The 14,374-nt window shown below is 34.6% G+C and overlaps 1 protein-coding gene across 1 annotated transcript; it reads right to left on the reverse strand.

Annotated features, from left to right (window-relative positions):
• Nucleotides 1–1,750: 1,750 nt before the first annotated feature.
• LOC125826584 (uncharacterized) lies at nt 1,751–11,036 on the reverse strand. Its single transcript, XM_049505936.1, has 7 exons — nt 9,826–11,036; nt 9,623–9,713; nt 9,357–9,514; nt 9,219–9,270; nt 7,639–7,718; nt 2,565–2,658; nt 1,751–2,462 (listed from the first exon to the last, which is right to left on the reverse strand). The coding sequence occupies exons 1-7, from the start codon at nt 10,996–10,998 to the stop codon at nt 1,924–1,926; spliced, it is 2,187 nt and encodes a 728-aa protein (XP_049361893.1). The 5' UTR covers nt 10,999–11,036; the 3' UTR covers nt 1,751–1,923.
• Between the last annotated feature and the right edge of the window lie 3,338 nt (nt 11,037–14,374).

Below are 14,374 nucleotides of genomic sequence, written 5' to 3' on the forward strand. Positions count from 1 at the left end.
CACTAATAATTACTTGAATCCGTTTTTTTTTTTAATTATTTGTATTCGCTCAAGTTGTAAACATTAAGTATTTTCTAATTAAGGTTGATATGTATAATTAAATGTGATATGTCATATTTTATATAGTTAACTTAGTTATATATGTAATAGACAAGTGAAACTATGGGCAAATTTTTTTCGGAAACTTGAAGTGAACCTGTCTCTTAGAACACTTTATTAAGACTTAGGAGCTAATGTGTTCAATTGAAACATAATTTAATTCGAGTATCTAAATAAAATATGCTAATAAGCTTAAGCGAGTGATTCTATATTAAGCCAAATTAAAACCTGTAGACAAATATTCAGACACTGATTTAATTAAGTGTGGACAACATAAATTATGGACATCAGTGAGAATTATTTAAGAAGAATTTTTGGACTCTTTTGATGTGACATAGCCACAATTTTTCCCACTAATATTAATTTTGTTGTGGATCTAAATTTGAATCAACTGACCAGTTTGTTTCTACACAAGGTGGTTAATACATAAATTAAAAATAAAAGAGTATTTTTTTTAAAAAATAAATATAAACATACTTGTATCTTCTTGAATTTTAAAAAATAATTGTATGTACATCGACTAAAATAGTTTTAGTTTGTTTTGGTTAGTTTTCTGTTCCTCCAAAAAAGTGTCTTGAGATGTCCAAACAGATCGACTTATTTCTTTGTCCCAAATTATTTGTCATATTTCATTTTCTTACCGTTAAATCATGTGAATTTTGATTAATATATAATCTAATTTAATAGCCTCAAACACAATTAAATTGACTTTCAAGAAGTGAAACGTGATTTAGGACGGAGTGAGTATTACACAATTATGAGTTGCATTCGTCGAGTCTCTTAGTTGCATGATCGCTTTGTTCAGAAGCTTGTGTTGGTATTAGGAGGTAGTTATTTTAACATTTGGGAAACTCTTAAGCTGCATTTTAACATTTCAATTTTCTCATGTCAGTGTTTTGCAAAAATATTTTTTCTAGGAAAACATCAAACATGTTTCTTGAAAATGAGAAAAGTGACTTCCTTAAGAAAATTAGGGAAAACAAGTTCTATAAATGACAATTCAAGTTCATTATCTCCTCCCCACCTGCCCATTACCCTCAACACCCACCTGGCTACCGCCAACCTCGCTCCCCACCTCACCCATTCCTATATTGTTTTGCGAGATTATATATAAATGTTCTAGGGATAATATCTTCTTGCTTACTTGCACTCTGTTTCTATGATTGTTTGTTTCATAAGGTATTGTATTGTATTTGTTTGTATCCAGGGGCAGACCCACCCTTATGCAAGGGTATCTAGCGACACCTCTTTGCCGGAAAATTATATTGTATATAGAGATCAAATTATATATATATAGATAGATAGATATATAAGTATTGACACCTCTTTACACAAGTTAAATGTATAGTGTAGTGGTTAAGGTGTTATGAAAATCCTTGAGGTTGTGTGTTCTAGTCCTACTAGTCAATAAAATATATAACTATGCCAACGATACAATACAAACCATCCAAATAATAAGTAGGAAAACCATTTATTTTCTAGGAAAACATATTCCTTTCATACTGAACACCCGACGAGCTGGTTAGATAGATCAGCTCTCAGAAACTGGTAGTGTATGCAAAAACTGGCAAGACTTTATTGAAAAGATTGAGCTGCATTTTGACAATTGTAATATCCAGCACTATTTTTGGTGCTGGAAAATAATTGAATAATACTTATCACATTTAATTCAAACAAATAAAAGAATATATATATATGTATGAAAGTGACCAATAGATGTCACTTCCAATCCTATACTATAAACAGTAGGATCTCTTTACCTTTGAACCACTTTGGTAACAAAGCAAAGAGAATATGATCATAATTTACAAACAAATAAAGATTTCAAAAACGAATTGGTAATCCATAGTTGAGAAATGTTCTAATACATCCATCCAATCCAGCAGTAACAACCACAAGACCCCACAGATGAGGAGAGCTCAATGCACCTTGCCAAGCATTTTTCAAGAACTTGTACTCAGACTTGCATACTGAAGGGAAGACGGTTACTGGACTCGAAGAATTAGGCAGTTTCTCCTCTGGCCATGTCGCGGAGCCCTTAGAAAGAGAGTCTACCAAAAATGTACGCCCTAGGGAGAAACAATCGGAGGTCCTTGGCAGTGAGTTCCTGTTGACATTTCCGTTTTCTAAAATACTTCTAGGTAGCGTTCCTGGATTTGTGTTGAAGCCGGACCAAGGTATGGCAACTGATGCATTGTTAGAAAAGAAACTCTCTGATGACCGGACTTTTTTCAGTTTGTTTGTTCTCCGGCCTTGGTCAGCGTAGTTCCAGATATGTACATTTGAATCCTCAGTAACTGCGAGAATGTGTTTCCCGTCTGAGGTGAAAGATGCAGGAAATTGGTTCCCTGAATTTCGAATTCCTGGACATGCAGCAAACAATACTTTCAGAACACAATTCTTACGTTCTCACTGGCAACCAGCTTGGTGCCAAAAGGAATTCACATCAAAGGTATCAGACACACCTTTGAATTTGCAGATGATATTGGATCTACAAAGTATTCTAACTTGCGAGTCAGCAGAAGTTACCATGACTTTGCTAGAGTCGCTCGGGCAGTACTGCATGAAGTTCTGTTAGAAAATTAAGATTTGTCTAGAAACTTCTAGGTTGGAGATATTTTTGTACTAGATATGTTAGAAAAGTAAGAATTATCTAGAAACTCCTAGGTTGGAGATATTTTGTAGTAGATATGTTGGTCTTGATTTAAAATGTGTGGTGGTTAGTGAGCCACATAGGTACATAGTTTGGTGTGAGATATTTTGCTTATTATGTGGTTGTAATTCTCACACTTTATCTATAAATACACCATATGTAATGAAACATCTTGTGAAAAAATTGAACTCAAGAAAACTTAAGCCTTCTGCTTCAATTTCAGATTTTCTGTTGCAATTTACAGCTCCTATTTCCTATTGTTTACACCTTGTAGACCTGAAGTTCTTCTTCATTTTCATTGTAACATGGTATCAGAGCCTATTTCCTAAGGGATCTGAATCAAATTTTGTTTGTTTCGCTCATCTACTTTCTGTTCTTTCTTGAATTTGCTCGCTGAAAAAAAATTTCATGGCACCTGAAAATCAACCAACGACAGGTCCTCCGACTTTTACCGGAGAGAATTATCACATATGGGCTATCAAAATGAAGGCTTATCTAAAGGCTCTCAACTTATGGGAAGTTGTTGAGCTTGGAGAACCTGCTGTCCAGCCATTGAGAGTTAATGCAACTCTCAATGAAATTAAGAAGTATGATGAGTTGGTGACTAGATCCCCACGAGCTCTCACCTGCATACATTCAAGTCTTACGGACGTGATGTTTACGAGGATTATGACTTGTGAAACAGCCAAAGAGGCTTGGGATAAGTTAAAGGAGGAGTTTGAAGGCAGCAGTAGAGTAAAGTCTGTTAGACTCTTAGCATTGAAGAGAGAGTTTGAGCTTTTGAAGATGAAAGACTCAGATAGTGTGAAAGAATACTCTTCAAAGCTGATGGAGATTGTGAACCAGATAAGAATACTTGGTGAAACCTTTCCAGATCAGAAAGTTGTAGAGAAGATCTTGGTCAGCCTTCCAGACAAGTTTGAATCAAAAATCTCAGCTATTGAAGAGTCTTGTGACTTGACTACTCTTACAATAGCCGAACTAATCTCCAAATTGCAAGTCCAAGAGCAACGGGTCAGTATGAGAAGTGAAGGGATAGTGGAAGATGCCTTTCAAGCAAGGCATAAATTCAAACATCAAAAGGAAAGCAGAAAAGTCTGGTTGGATAAATCTGGAGAGGTAAAATCTGGTGGAAACCAAGGTGATTTGTCGATAAAAGGAAAATTTCCACCTTGTGGCATTTGTAAGAAGACAAACCACTTAGAGAAGAATTGTTGGCAGAATTCAAAGAGGTCTCCAATTCAATGTAGATATTGTAAGAAGTATGGTCACATTGAGAAGTATTGTAGGCAAAAGCAAAATCAAAGTGGCCAGTCTTCCCATCGAGTGAATTTCGCAGATGATCACCAAGTTGGAAAATCAGAGGAGGAGGTTTTCATGGCCTCGCACACATCACATATTGACCAATGTAAATGGTATATTGATAGCGCGTGCACAAGGCACATGGCAATTGATGAAAATCTGTTTGTTTCCTTGGACAGATCTGATAGAACCAAAGTGAAGCTTGGAAATGGCGCATTGGTGGAAGCTCACGGTAGAGGGTCAGTAAAATTTCCTATTGACGAAGGTACGAAAATTATTAATGATGTTCTTTATGTGCCAAATTTGACACAAAACTTGTTAAGTGTTGCTCAATTACTTCATAAAAATTATTCTCTTAATTTTAAGGATAAACAATGTGTCATTCATGATCCTAAAGGATGTGAAGTAGCTAAAATTAGCATGATTGACAATTCCTTTCCAATTTCATGCTATTCTATTGATACTTGCTCTTTTAATATTGAATTGAGTGATACTTGGCTTTGGCACAAAAGGTTCGGTCATTATAATCTTAGCTCACTGGTGTATATGCAATCAAAGGGTATGGTGCTTGAAGTACCCAAAATTGACATGTGTAGAGATGTTTGTGAGTCATGTCAATTTGGTAAAATGCGTAGACGATCCTTTCCTAAAGGAAGTCTTTGGAGAGCTAAGGAAAAGCTAGAGTTGGTTCATACAGATTTATGTGGACCAATGAGGACGGCTTCTTTGAGTGGAAACAAGTATTTTGTTCTCTTTGTAGATGATCTGACTCGAATGACATGGGTCTACTTTCTTAGTAGCAAATATCAAGTGTTTTCTGTTTTCAAAGAATTCAAAGCTATGGTAGAAAGGGAGAGTGGCTGTAAATTGAAGTATATTAGATCCGATAATGGAACTGAATATACTTCGTATCAGTTCAGCAAGTATTGTAAAGATTTGGGTATCCAACAACAATTCACTGTTAGCTACACTCCACAGCAGAACGGGGTTACTGAGAGGAAGAACAGAACTGTAATGGAGATGGCGAGATGCATGTTGGCAGAAAAGAAGATGCCTAAATACTTTTGGGCTGAAGCAGTCAATACCGCTGTCTATTTGCTAAATAGATTACCAACTAGAGCAGTCCAAGACATGACACCATTTGAAGCATGGAAGGGTATCAAGCCGTCTGCAAGACACTTGAAGGTATTTGGTTCGGTATGCTATGCACATGTTCCTGATGCTAAAAGAGGCAAATTAGATAGCAAGGCAGAACTGTGTGTTCTGTTGGGCTATAGTACAGTTGCAAAAGGATACAAAGTGTACAATGTTAGTAGTAAGAAGGTGTTTGTTAGTAGAGATCTTATAGTGGATGAGTCTAGCCACTATGATTGGGATCGAGATATTGTTGTGAAGAACCAAGGTGGGAATACTTCAGCTGCAACTCCACATCAGCAAAAAGGTGATACTCCCTCTAGTCCTATTTCTGGAACAAAAAACAATTCAGATGTTGAATTGACTACAGACTCTCCTGTTTTGAAGACCAAATCACTAGCAGAAGTTTATGAGCAATGCAATTTTGCTCTTGTTGAACCATCCTCATTTGAAGAAGCAGCAAACCACAAAGTGTGGATTTCAGCAATGAAGGAGGAACTTGCCATGATTAATAAAAATGATACTTGGGAGTTGGTTGATAGGCCAGAAAAGAAGAATGTTATCGGTGTCAAATGGGTCTATCGAACAAAGTTCAATCCAGATGGCTCCATCTTCAAGCATAAAGCTAGACTTGTAGTTAAAGGCTATTCTCAGCAGCCTGGAGTGGACTTTGGAGAAACGTTTGCTCCTGTTGCACGGCATGAGACAGTAAGATTTCTAGTCGCTCTCGCAGCACAATACAAGTGGAAAATCTTCCATTTGGATGTAAAATCTGCATTTCTCAACGGAGTGCTTGAGGAAGACATTTATGTTGAACAACCTGAAGGTTTTACAGTTGCAGGTGAAGAAGACAAGGTGTACAAGCTTAAAAGGGCTCTCTATGGTCTTAAACAAGCCCCAAGAGCTTGGTATAGTAGGCTGGATTCTCATTTGCTGTCACAAGGCTTCATCAGAAGCCTAAATGAGCCTACTTTGTACTTCAAAAGACAAGCGGATGGGATGTTGATTATGATATCAGTTTATGTCGATGATTTGATTATTACAGGTGAAAATCCTCTTGCAGTTCAAGAAGTTAAAAATGAAATGCTAAAAGTTTTTGAGATGTCCGATCTAGGAGAAATGAAGTTTTTCCTGGGAATGGAGATATCTCAATCTTGTGAAGGAATTTTCTTGTCCCAAAAGAGGTATGCCTTGAATCTGTTAAAAAGGTTCAAGCTTGACAAGTGCAAAGCTGTTGCAACTCCACTTGTTGTGAATGAAAAATTAATGAAGGATGATGGCGAAGAGAGGGCAGATCCAAAAGTTTATAGAAGTCTAATTGGAAGTCTATTGTATCTAACAGCTTCTAGGCCAGACATAATGTTCGCTGTCAGTTTGTTATCTCGATATATGCAAAGTCCCAGCACTAAGCATTTTGGAGCCGCTAAAAGGGTGTTAAGGTACATTAGAGGGACGATTAATTATGGAATCTGGTATAGAAATGTGGAGAATGGATCTCTTATTGGCTATTCAGATAGTGATTGGGGTGGATGTTTGGATGATTACAAAAGCACTTCTGGTTACTGTTTTTCGTTTGGTTCAGGCATTTTTTCTTGGAGCACAAAGAAGCAAGATATTGTAGCACAATCTTCAGCAGAAGCCGAGTATGTGGCTGCTGCATCTGCTACAAATCAAGCAATTTGGTTAAGAAAGATCTTGTTGGAATTGAATTTGTTGCCAAAAGAACCAACAGTGATCTATGTGGACAATAAATCAGCCATTGCGATGGCTGAAAATCCGGGGCAGCATGGAAGAACAAAGCATATCAACATAAGGTTTCATGCTTTAAGAGATGCGGAGAAGAATGGTGAAGTTAAGTTGGTACATTGCATCAGTGACGATCAACAGGCTGATATTCTGACCAAGGCTCTTTCCACTAAGAAGTTTGAGTTTCAAAGGTTGTTGCAAGGAGTTTCAATGAAAAATCTTAAGGAGGAGTGTTAGAAAATTAAGATTTGTCTAGAAACTTCTAGGTTGGAGATATTTTTGTACTAGATATGTTAGAAAAGTAAGAATTATCTAGAAACTCCTAGGTTGGAGATATTTTGTAGTAGATATGTTGGTCTTGATTTAAAATGTGTGGTGGTTAGTGAGCCACATAGGTACATAGTTTGGTGTGAGATATTTTGCTTATTATGTGGTTGTAATTCTCACACTTTATCTATAAATACACCATATGTAATGAAACATCTTGTGAAAAAATTGAACTCAAGAAAACTTAAGCCTTCTGCTTCAATTTCAGATTTTCTGTTGCAATTTACAGCTCCTATTTCCTATTGTTTACACCTTGTAGACCTGAAGTTCTTCTTCATTTTCATTGTAACAAGTTCACACATCAGTTCTTAAGCACATAAAAATATAAAATAAGCACGAGTTCTTCTGGTGAAATAAAATTGAAAGCAAATGGTTACCTGAAATCCAGTTATTCTCTTGCGAGCAAGCTTCTTCTTTCCTGGCAGGCATACTTGTGAGCCCATCTGCAATTGATTACCTAACCCAAAGGAATGATAGCAGAGTGTCAATTGCCAGCAAGAGTACATTCAAGCGGAAAATATAATTAAGCTATCACCAGGACTCAATAAAGAAAGAAAAAAGAATTAAGTCATGGATATAATACATCCACCATGGCACATCTGCCTCAAGAAAAATTTATCACAGAAGAAAAATCTCCCAGAACATTCTCATTTTAGGCATACCATAAGCACTTTTCAGCGATGAAGTGAATATTTTCGCATCCGTTTGACAATGCTAGAGAGCACACTGGAAGGATCATAAAAGTTTATCTTTGATAGGTCCAGCTCTACCAACTACCCTCTTTCAACAATAAGGGGACCAAGATTGCCAAAATGGGAATATTTGGCAACCTTTGTCAGATACAGAGATTTCACTATTTCTTTACTATGAAGCATGTTGATCATTTTTCTAAAGCTCATACTGAAATCAGGTTATTAAGTATCCTTTCAGGTTTATGCTCCAAGAATTTGATTTCTATTCTCCCATAGCATACATTAACAATGCATGTTGTCATTGACATTTCTGTAAGTTCACCCATACTATCAAGTATTAACTCAACTCTTTTAAAAGTTCCCTTGAATTCAAGCCCTATATCAGGCAATAAGAAAACAACTTACAACTCATTCAGCTATCTAACCTATGTCAAAGATACCAGACGACGTGAATTAGAAACTAAGAACCAGCGTCTTGACTAAACTTCCAGAAAAAAAACTAAACTCTTTTCTAGCTAAAATGAAAAATATTAGTGCTAAACTCTTCCTTGATATACAACTTTTTCACAAACAATGAACTTCCCCATATTTGTAGCATGAGAAGAAAGAAGCATTCACTGTGCTTGTATATTCATATGCAGAATGCTTTTATAAATAGCAATTATAGGTTGGGGTTGGAAGAGCCACCCTCGACAATGTAAGTGGGTGGAGAGAGAGCACTAACGACTAAATTCAAGAAAATCTAAAGATCATTTTATGTCGTACGATTCATCTACCTAGCCCAACCACTTACCTCCCAACCCCCATACCCACCACCACAAACTGCAGTCATTAAACCGGTATGTTATCCGTATATCATAGCTGATAGCAAACCATAGACTTTGCTAGAACATAAAGGCTACTCAAGACCAGAAAGAGATAAATTGCTAATCTAATCTACCCTCAAAAGAAATGGTTTCTATCACCTCTTTGCCCTCACCTCAAAAAGGGGACGGGCAAAGAGGGGGAGAAATTTTGAGAGAATAAACATGCTAACTCATCTCGTAAAACACAAAAATAAGTGTATCATAATAACACCTCCACGGAGCATAATATACAATAGGATATGATATATTCAGTTCCATGAAAACCAATTCCAGATAATTTAAACAAAAAACACAATCAATTTCCAGACTTATTAGTTTATTAGACATAGGAGTGAGGCCATATCAGCTTGAGAAGGGGAAAAAAAAAACAAAGGGCAAAAAGAGAAGGTATGTCCTTACCTATTACATCATAAAAACGACAATTGCCATCCATGGATCCCACAACGCCCCCCTGGATCAATTAAAAGCAATAAATCAACGAAAGTCCATAAAAAGATGGCACAATATTTGAAAAGTGTAACAGCAATGCAATCAAACCTTTCCATCAGGACAATAACAAACAGCAGTCACTATTTCTTTTACATCAGTCCAATCGATTACTCGGCAACCATGCACCTCCCAGAGACGTATTTTCCCATCTATTGAACCACTAATGAAAAGGTTATCATCTGTTGGATTGAATTCTACACAAGTGACTGCATAAAGATCACAACATTGACATATTGGTAACATGGTCCTTTACCATTTAAAAGATTATTGAAAATACTTTAATATAAGGAGTAACCACATACAGTCAAGCTCACCATAGTTATTATGTGAATAAACGCCAAGGCATTGATCTTGCCCCACTTTCCAGAGACGAGCTGTTTTATCAACTGAAGATGACAGCAGATACTGCAGAAAATGATGTTCATTACCAGAATTACACTGTGTTCACATTGGAAAATATTATAGGAGGCGACAAAGGACAGTTAGTGTAATTGCGCCACAAAGATATTATACTGACCCCATTTCTGGACCATGAAAGGGCCAAGACCTCACCCCTGTGTCCATGGAACTCATGCAATGGTTTCTCCAATATCCGGAAAATCTTCGGTGGGAGAACGACACAAGCTGATTCTGGTGATTTCCTCATCATTTTTGACACACTAATTTTCTCTTTGTTGTCATTCAGAGAAGCTAATTTGGACATAGGAGTCAGTGAGAAGTATAAACAAGAGGAGTCACCATCATGTGCATTCAGGTTGTTTGGAATTTCATCTGCAATCACCCTCCACATGCGCACCGTGCCATCTTTGCCAGCACTTGCTAGATACTGGCCACAAGGACTAAACTTCATTGTTGAAATTGAGCCCTCATGTGCTAGGAACTCTTGCCCTGTGTAAAGTGAGGACAGTTCTTTTGACTCCTTACCACATGTGTGGACCCGAACTCTCTGAATGTTAGTACCTGTCTTTAAATTGGATTCCTTGCCCTTCACTTTGTCCCCCATTGACTTCACCTTATTATGAGTTGCAACAGTTAGCTTTTGAAGCCAACTTCTTTTAGTTTTTGTCTTAGCATCAACTGTATCAATTCCATCCGGCGCTCTCCGCAGATATTTCTGAACCAAGGGCGATGGCCCAAGAGTTCTATGGAACTCTTCAGCAGTGAACAACTTGTTTGAACCTACTTCCCGTACTTGGCTAAGCATACCTTCCTGACTAAATTCATCCACAACAAACTCTACTCCGTTGTCCAAATTCCTAATTTTCCAATGCAATCTTACTTCTGCTGCACCATCCTCATCCAACTCCAAAGCTTCATTAGAGTGGAAAGATTGAGAGGACCGACCTGAGAAACAGCTTTCTTGAGAATCTGAATTTGCCAGCACAGTTTCACCGCCATCCCTAATTCTATCAACACTCATCCTTCTGTAATGAGTAGTAACACCACCCTGTTCTTTCCCATCAGGTCTGTCCCAACTTGAACTCGAACCTATCCACTTCAAAAATCTATCACGCCGTTCATCAACACTTTCTGGATCCTTATTCCAAAAGTCATATCCTAAAACACACTCGTCACCCCAATTATGAACACACGTCTCGTTGCAATCAGAACCCAAATCAGAAACAGAAGAAATCTCTCCACGGCTATCAAAGAAACATTCTTCTTCAAACTCACTATAATTCCCCATCATCCTTTGAACTCAAACTACAAAAACTAATCCTTGAAAGAAAATAAAAACAAATTCAGAAACATCCATTTAACAATCAATCAATCAAACAAACTAATGGGGTTTGACAAGATATTAACTTTCCTCGTAATTCGACTATTTTCAACAAAATTGAATTCCCTATCAAATAAAATAACAAAAACAGCTCAAAAACCAAACACAATTCTTCTATCCAAGCAAAAAAAAATCCCAAAAATCCACAAGCATGAGCATAACCATTACTCCAACAAAAGATCTTGTAAAAGACTAAAAACTGATAAACCCATAATTCACAAGTGCTTGAATAATTCATCAAAAATCTGAAAAGGGGTTCATAATATACAATCAAGAAATGGTAAAAACACAAAAAGCAACAATTTTCAGCGATTAAAGACAAGATTTTTCATACCTGAACTGCCATGTATTATGAAAAAGAACCCCAGAAAAATCAGTTCACCGAAAAGCTGATATACTGTTTAACATCCACCGGAAAAATCAAGACTGAACACAAAAATTGGAGAAATCCAAACAATCCCTAGCAATAAAATTAGAAGAAAAAATAAGAGTCTTTGAAGAAATCTATTCCGAAAAAAATGAGTCGTTTATTCTTCGCTCGTTTCTCTCTTTACTATTTTTGGCCTTTTCAGTCTATATAATAGTTATAATTATTAGTTGACAGTTTTAGCCCCCAAATTGATGTGTCCGTTCAACGAACTGTCGTGACCCTCCGTTTTAATTTATTTATATGACACATAGTTTGAATAGAGGCATTGAGTTTAATAAATAAAAGGGAAAAACACATAAATACATTATCAAATAATTATAGATGGTTCACCCATATTGTTATGAGTTTATTATGTTCGTGTTGTTAATTATTAAAGTAATTTTTTTTAAAGAAGAAATATCATGTGTCATCCATTTTAATGATCCACGTAAGGATGGTTATAGAAGTGTGTAACAATTCACCTTTTGAATTAATTAGCTTTGAAAAATGACGTTTAAGTACTCGACCTACACCTGACTATCAGGGCAAGTGTTAGGCCCCTAGAAGGGTGTGGCGATTGAAGCAAAATCTTGAACGTGAGCTAAGGCGAGCGTCATCGGTACAAATTTTGGTGATAGTAACACATTTTTTAATTTATGTCACTTTATTTTAACTCATTTTAATTGAATTTATTTTATGCTAAGTGTATAGTTATTTTTGATAATTCAATGATATATTTGAGCAAATATCATAGTATTTGTGTTACTATGATCACTCTAAAACATGTTATAAAAGCTTATTATTAAGGTAAAAAATGAATTTTAAAAGTTAGATACATATAATTAAAACAGAGGAAGTATATGAAATAGAGGATTTGTCTAATTTAAAGTTTTGAACCGAATTTTGTATGTATATAGTCAAAGGGTCATTTGATTCAAAATAAGTATTCAAAAACTATGATTCAAAATTAAAATAAGATTATGCTATTGAGATTGTAATAATCTCAATTCAATATATGGTAGACAATACCAAAATTTTAGTCATGAAATTCAACAAGTTTATAATCCACAATTTGAAATTTTATTAATTAAATATTGAGAGAGGAAAAAAAACTTTTAGAAATATTTGAGAGGTTTCCTAACAGTATGCTTACGTTTGTTGACTAAAATTAGTCAAGGAATAATATTATACTCCTAATATATTTTCCATTCTACAATGTACAAACCCCCTTTTGAATTTTCATCAATTGGATGGGCATGGTATTTATTTATATCAATTACGCGTTAGATATTAATACATAATTTAATTACATGATGTAATGTTTGCAAAGTCAAATTAAAAAAAGTGTGTGAAAAATAAATATTATGCATGTTACATGCAATACTCACTCTAGAGTACTCAACTCATTTATATACTATTTTAAATTAAATATTCATTTTTATGTCGAGTAAATAAATAGTATATAGTTGATGAAATTGGTGAAGTGTGTTTAAATCAATTCAAACATGATTATTGTTAAAAAAAAAAGTATGTAATATAATTAAGGGAAAAATAGCTAAATTTTATACATATAAATTATAATAAATGTTCGTTTATATATTTTATTCAATAACATGGCCAACTTGTTTATTAATGAGAATGTTGTGATACATGTAAGGTAACCCATGCTAAACGGTGCATTACTATCTTTTTTTTTCCAGGTAATTTACTTTTTCAATAAGACAAACTTTATTTGCATTTATTACGTAATATATTTATTATATTCTTTAATTTAAGTTGGGGCCAAAGCCACGTGATTAGTTGCCTTTATTCTTTATGGTTTTGATGCCCAACCAACATATTCAATTAAGTTTTTAATTATTATTTTTTATAATCATTCGATATTTTATAACTACTTGTTTTAATTAGTTTGAATTTATATGTGTATGGTTCATTTAAAACAACGCTTCCGATAAAACAAAACAAGGATTTCTAGCCTTGAGATTGTCAAATTGAGTTTGATAGAATACAATAATTTTAATAAATTGTATATATTTATGGAAAAGTATGTTCAACATGTATTTTTAAAATATGTCTTTTTTCTTTTAATTATACACATTCATCTCAATAAGTTGTAAATTTCGTAAGATTTTTTTAGTTAAAATTGATATATTTAATTAAAAGGAGATGACATTTTTATGTGATTATGTAAACTACATAATAGACTGATGAGAACATGTACAAAGTCTTTTATTTAAAATTTGAATCGAAAATGTCTATCTAGAACATTTTATTATGAATTGAGATGTTTAATTAAAATATAACTCCGTTCAATTATCTAAATAAAACATGACAATTTTAAGGACAAAGTATTTATTAAGCCAAGAAATTTAGTAAGTCAATTGGTGATCAACTAACTACCACCGCCACTTAGCCAAAAACATACAACACATGGCATGGGACATTCACAATTATTATTATTATTATTATTATTATTATTATTATAAGTTTTGGTATCAATTTAAGTTTTTATTTGGCAAAAAAATTTCAATACTGATAGCTGGAAAAACAAAATCTACGTACGTATTAAGTCTAGAAATATTCTAAAAAAGTATGAGATTTGTTTTAGAAAAATTATTTGAATTTAGTCCAAAAAAAAAAGAAAGAAGAATATATATTACATTATGTTGAGAGTGTTGTTTTAATCAATTAACAATTACTTTCAGAGCTTAGTTAAGATTTCTATCGACAATTTATGATTAAGTTGTCACATCATTTTCCACAAAGTTTGATAGAAAATTTGATGTCTAAATATAATTTTAAGTCTATGAAAATTTAAAATTAAATCATCTTATTACATAATGTGATTAAGATGTTGAATATTCAACAACTAAAAGA

Source organism: Solanum verrucosum, unplaced genomic scaffold (genome assembly GCF_900185275.1).
Source record: "Solanum verrucosum unplaced genomic scaffold, falcon-dt-bn FXZP01000060.1, whole genome shotgun sequence".
Lineage (NCBI taxonomy): Eukaryota > Viridiplantae > Streptophyta > Magnoliopsida > Solanales > Solanaceae > Solanum > Solanum verrucosum.

Bases quoted from the DNA above. Each gene is read 5' to 3' on its own strand.
- LOC125826584 (XM_049505936.1), bottom strand. From the start codon at position 10,998: ATGATGGGGAATTATAGTGAGTTTGAAGAAGAATGTTTCTTTGATAGC. The intron at 9,714-9,825 runs GTCAGTATAATA...CATTTTCTGCAG, and splicing joins TTTCATGGTCCAGAAATGGG to TATCTGCTGTCATCTTCAGT. The intron at 2,659-7,638 runs GTAACCATTTGC...AACTTCATGCAG, and splicing joins AGAGAATAACTGGATTTCAG to TACTGCCCGAGCGACTCTAG.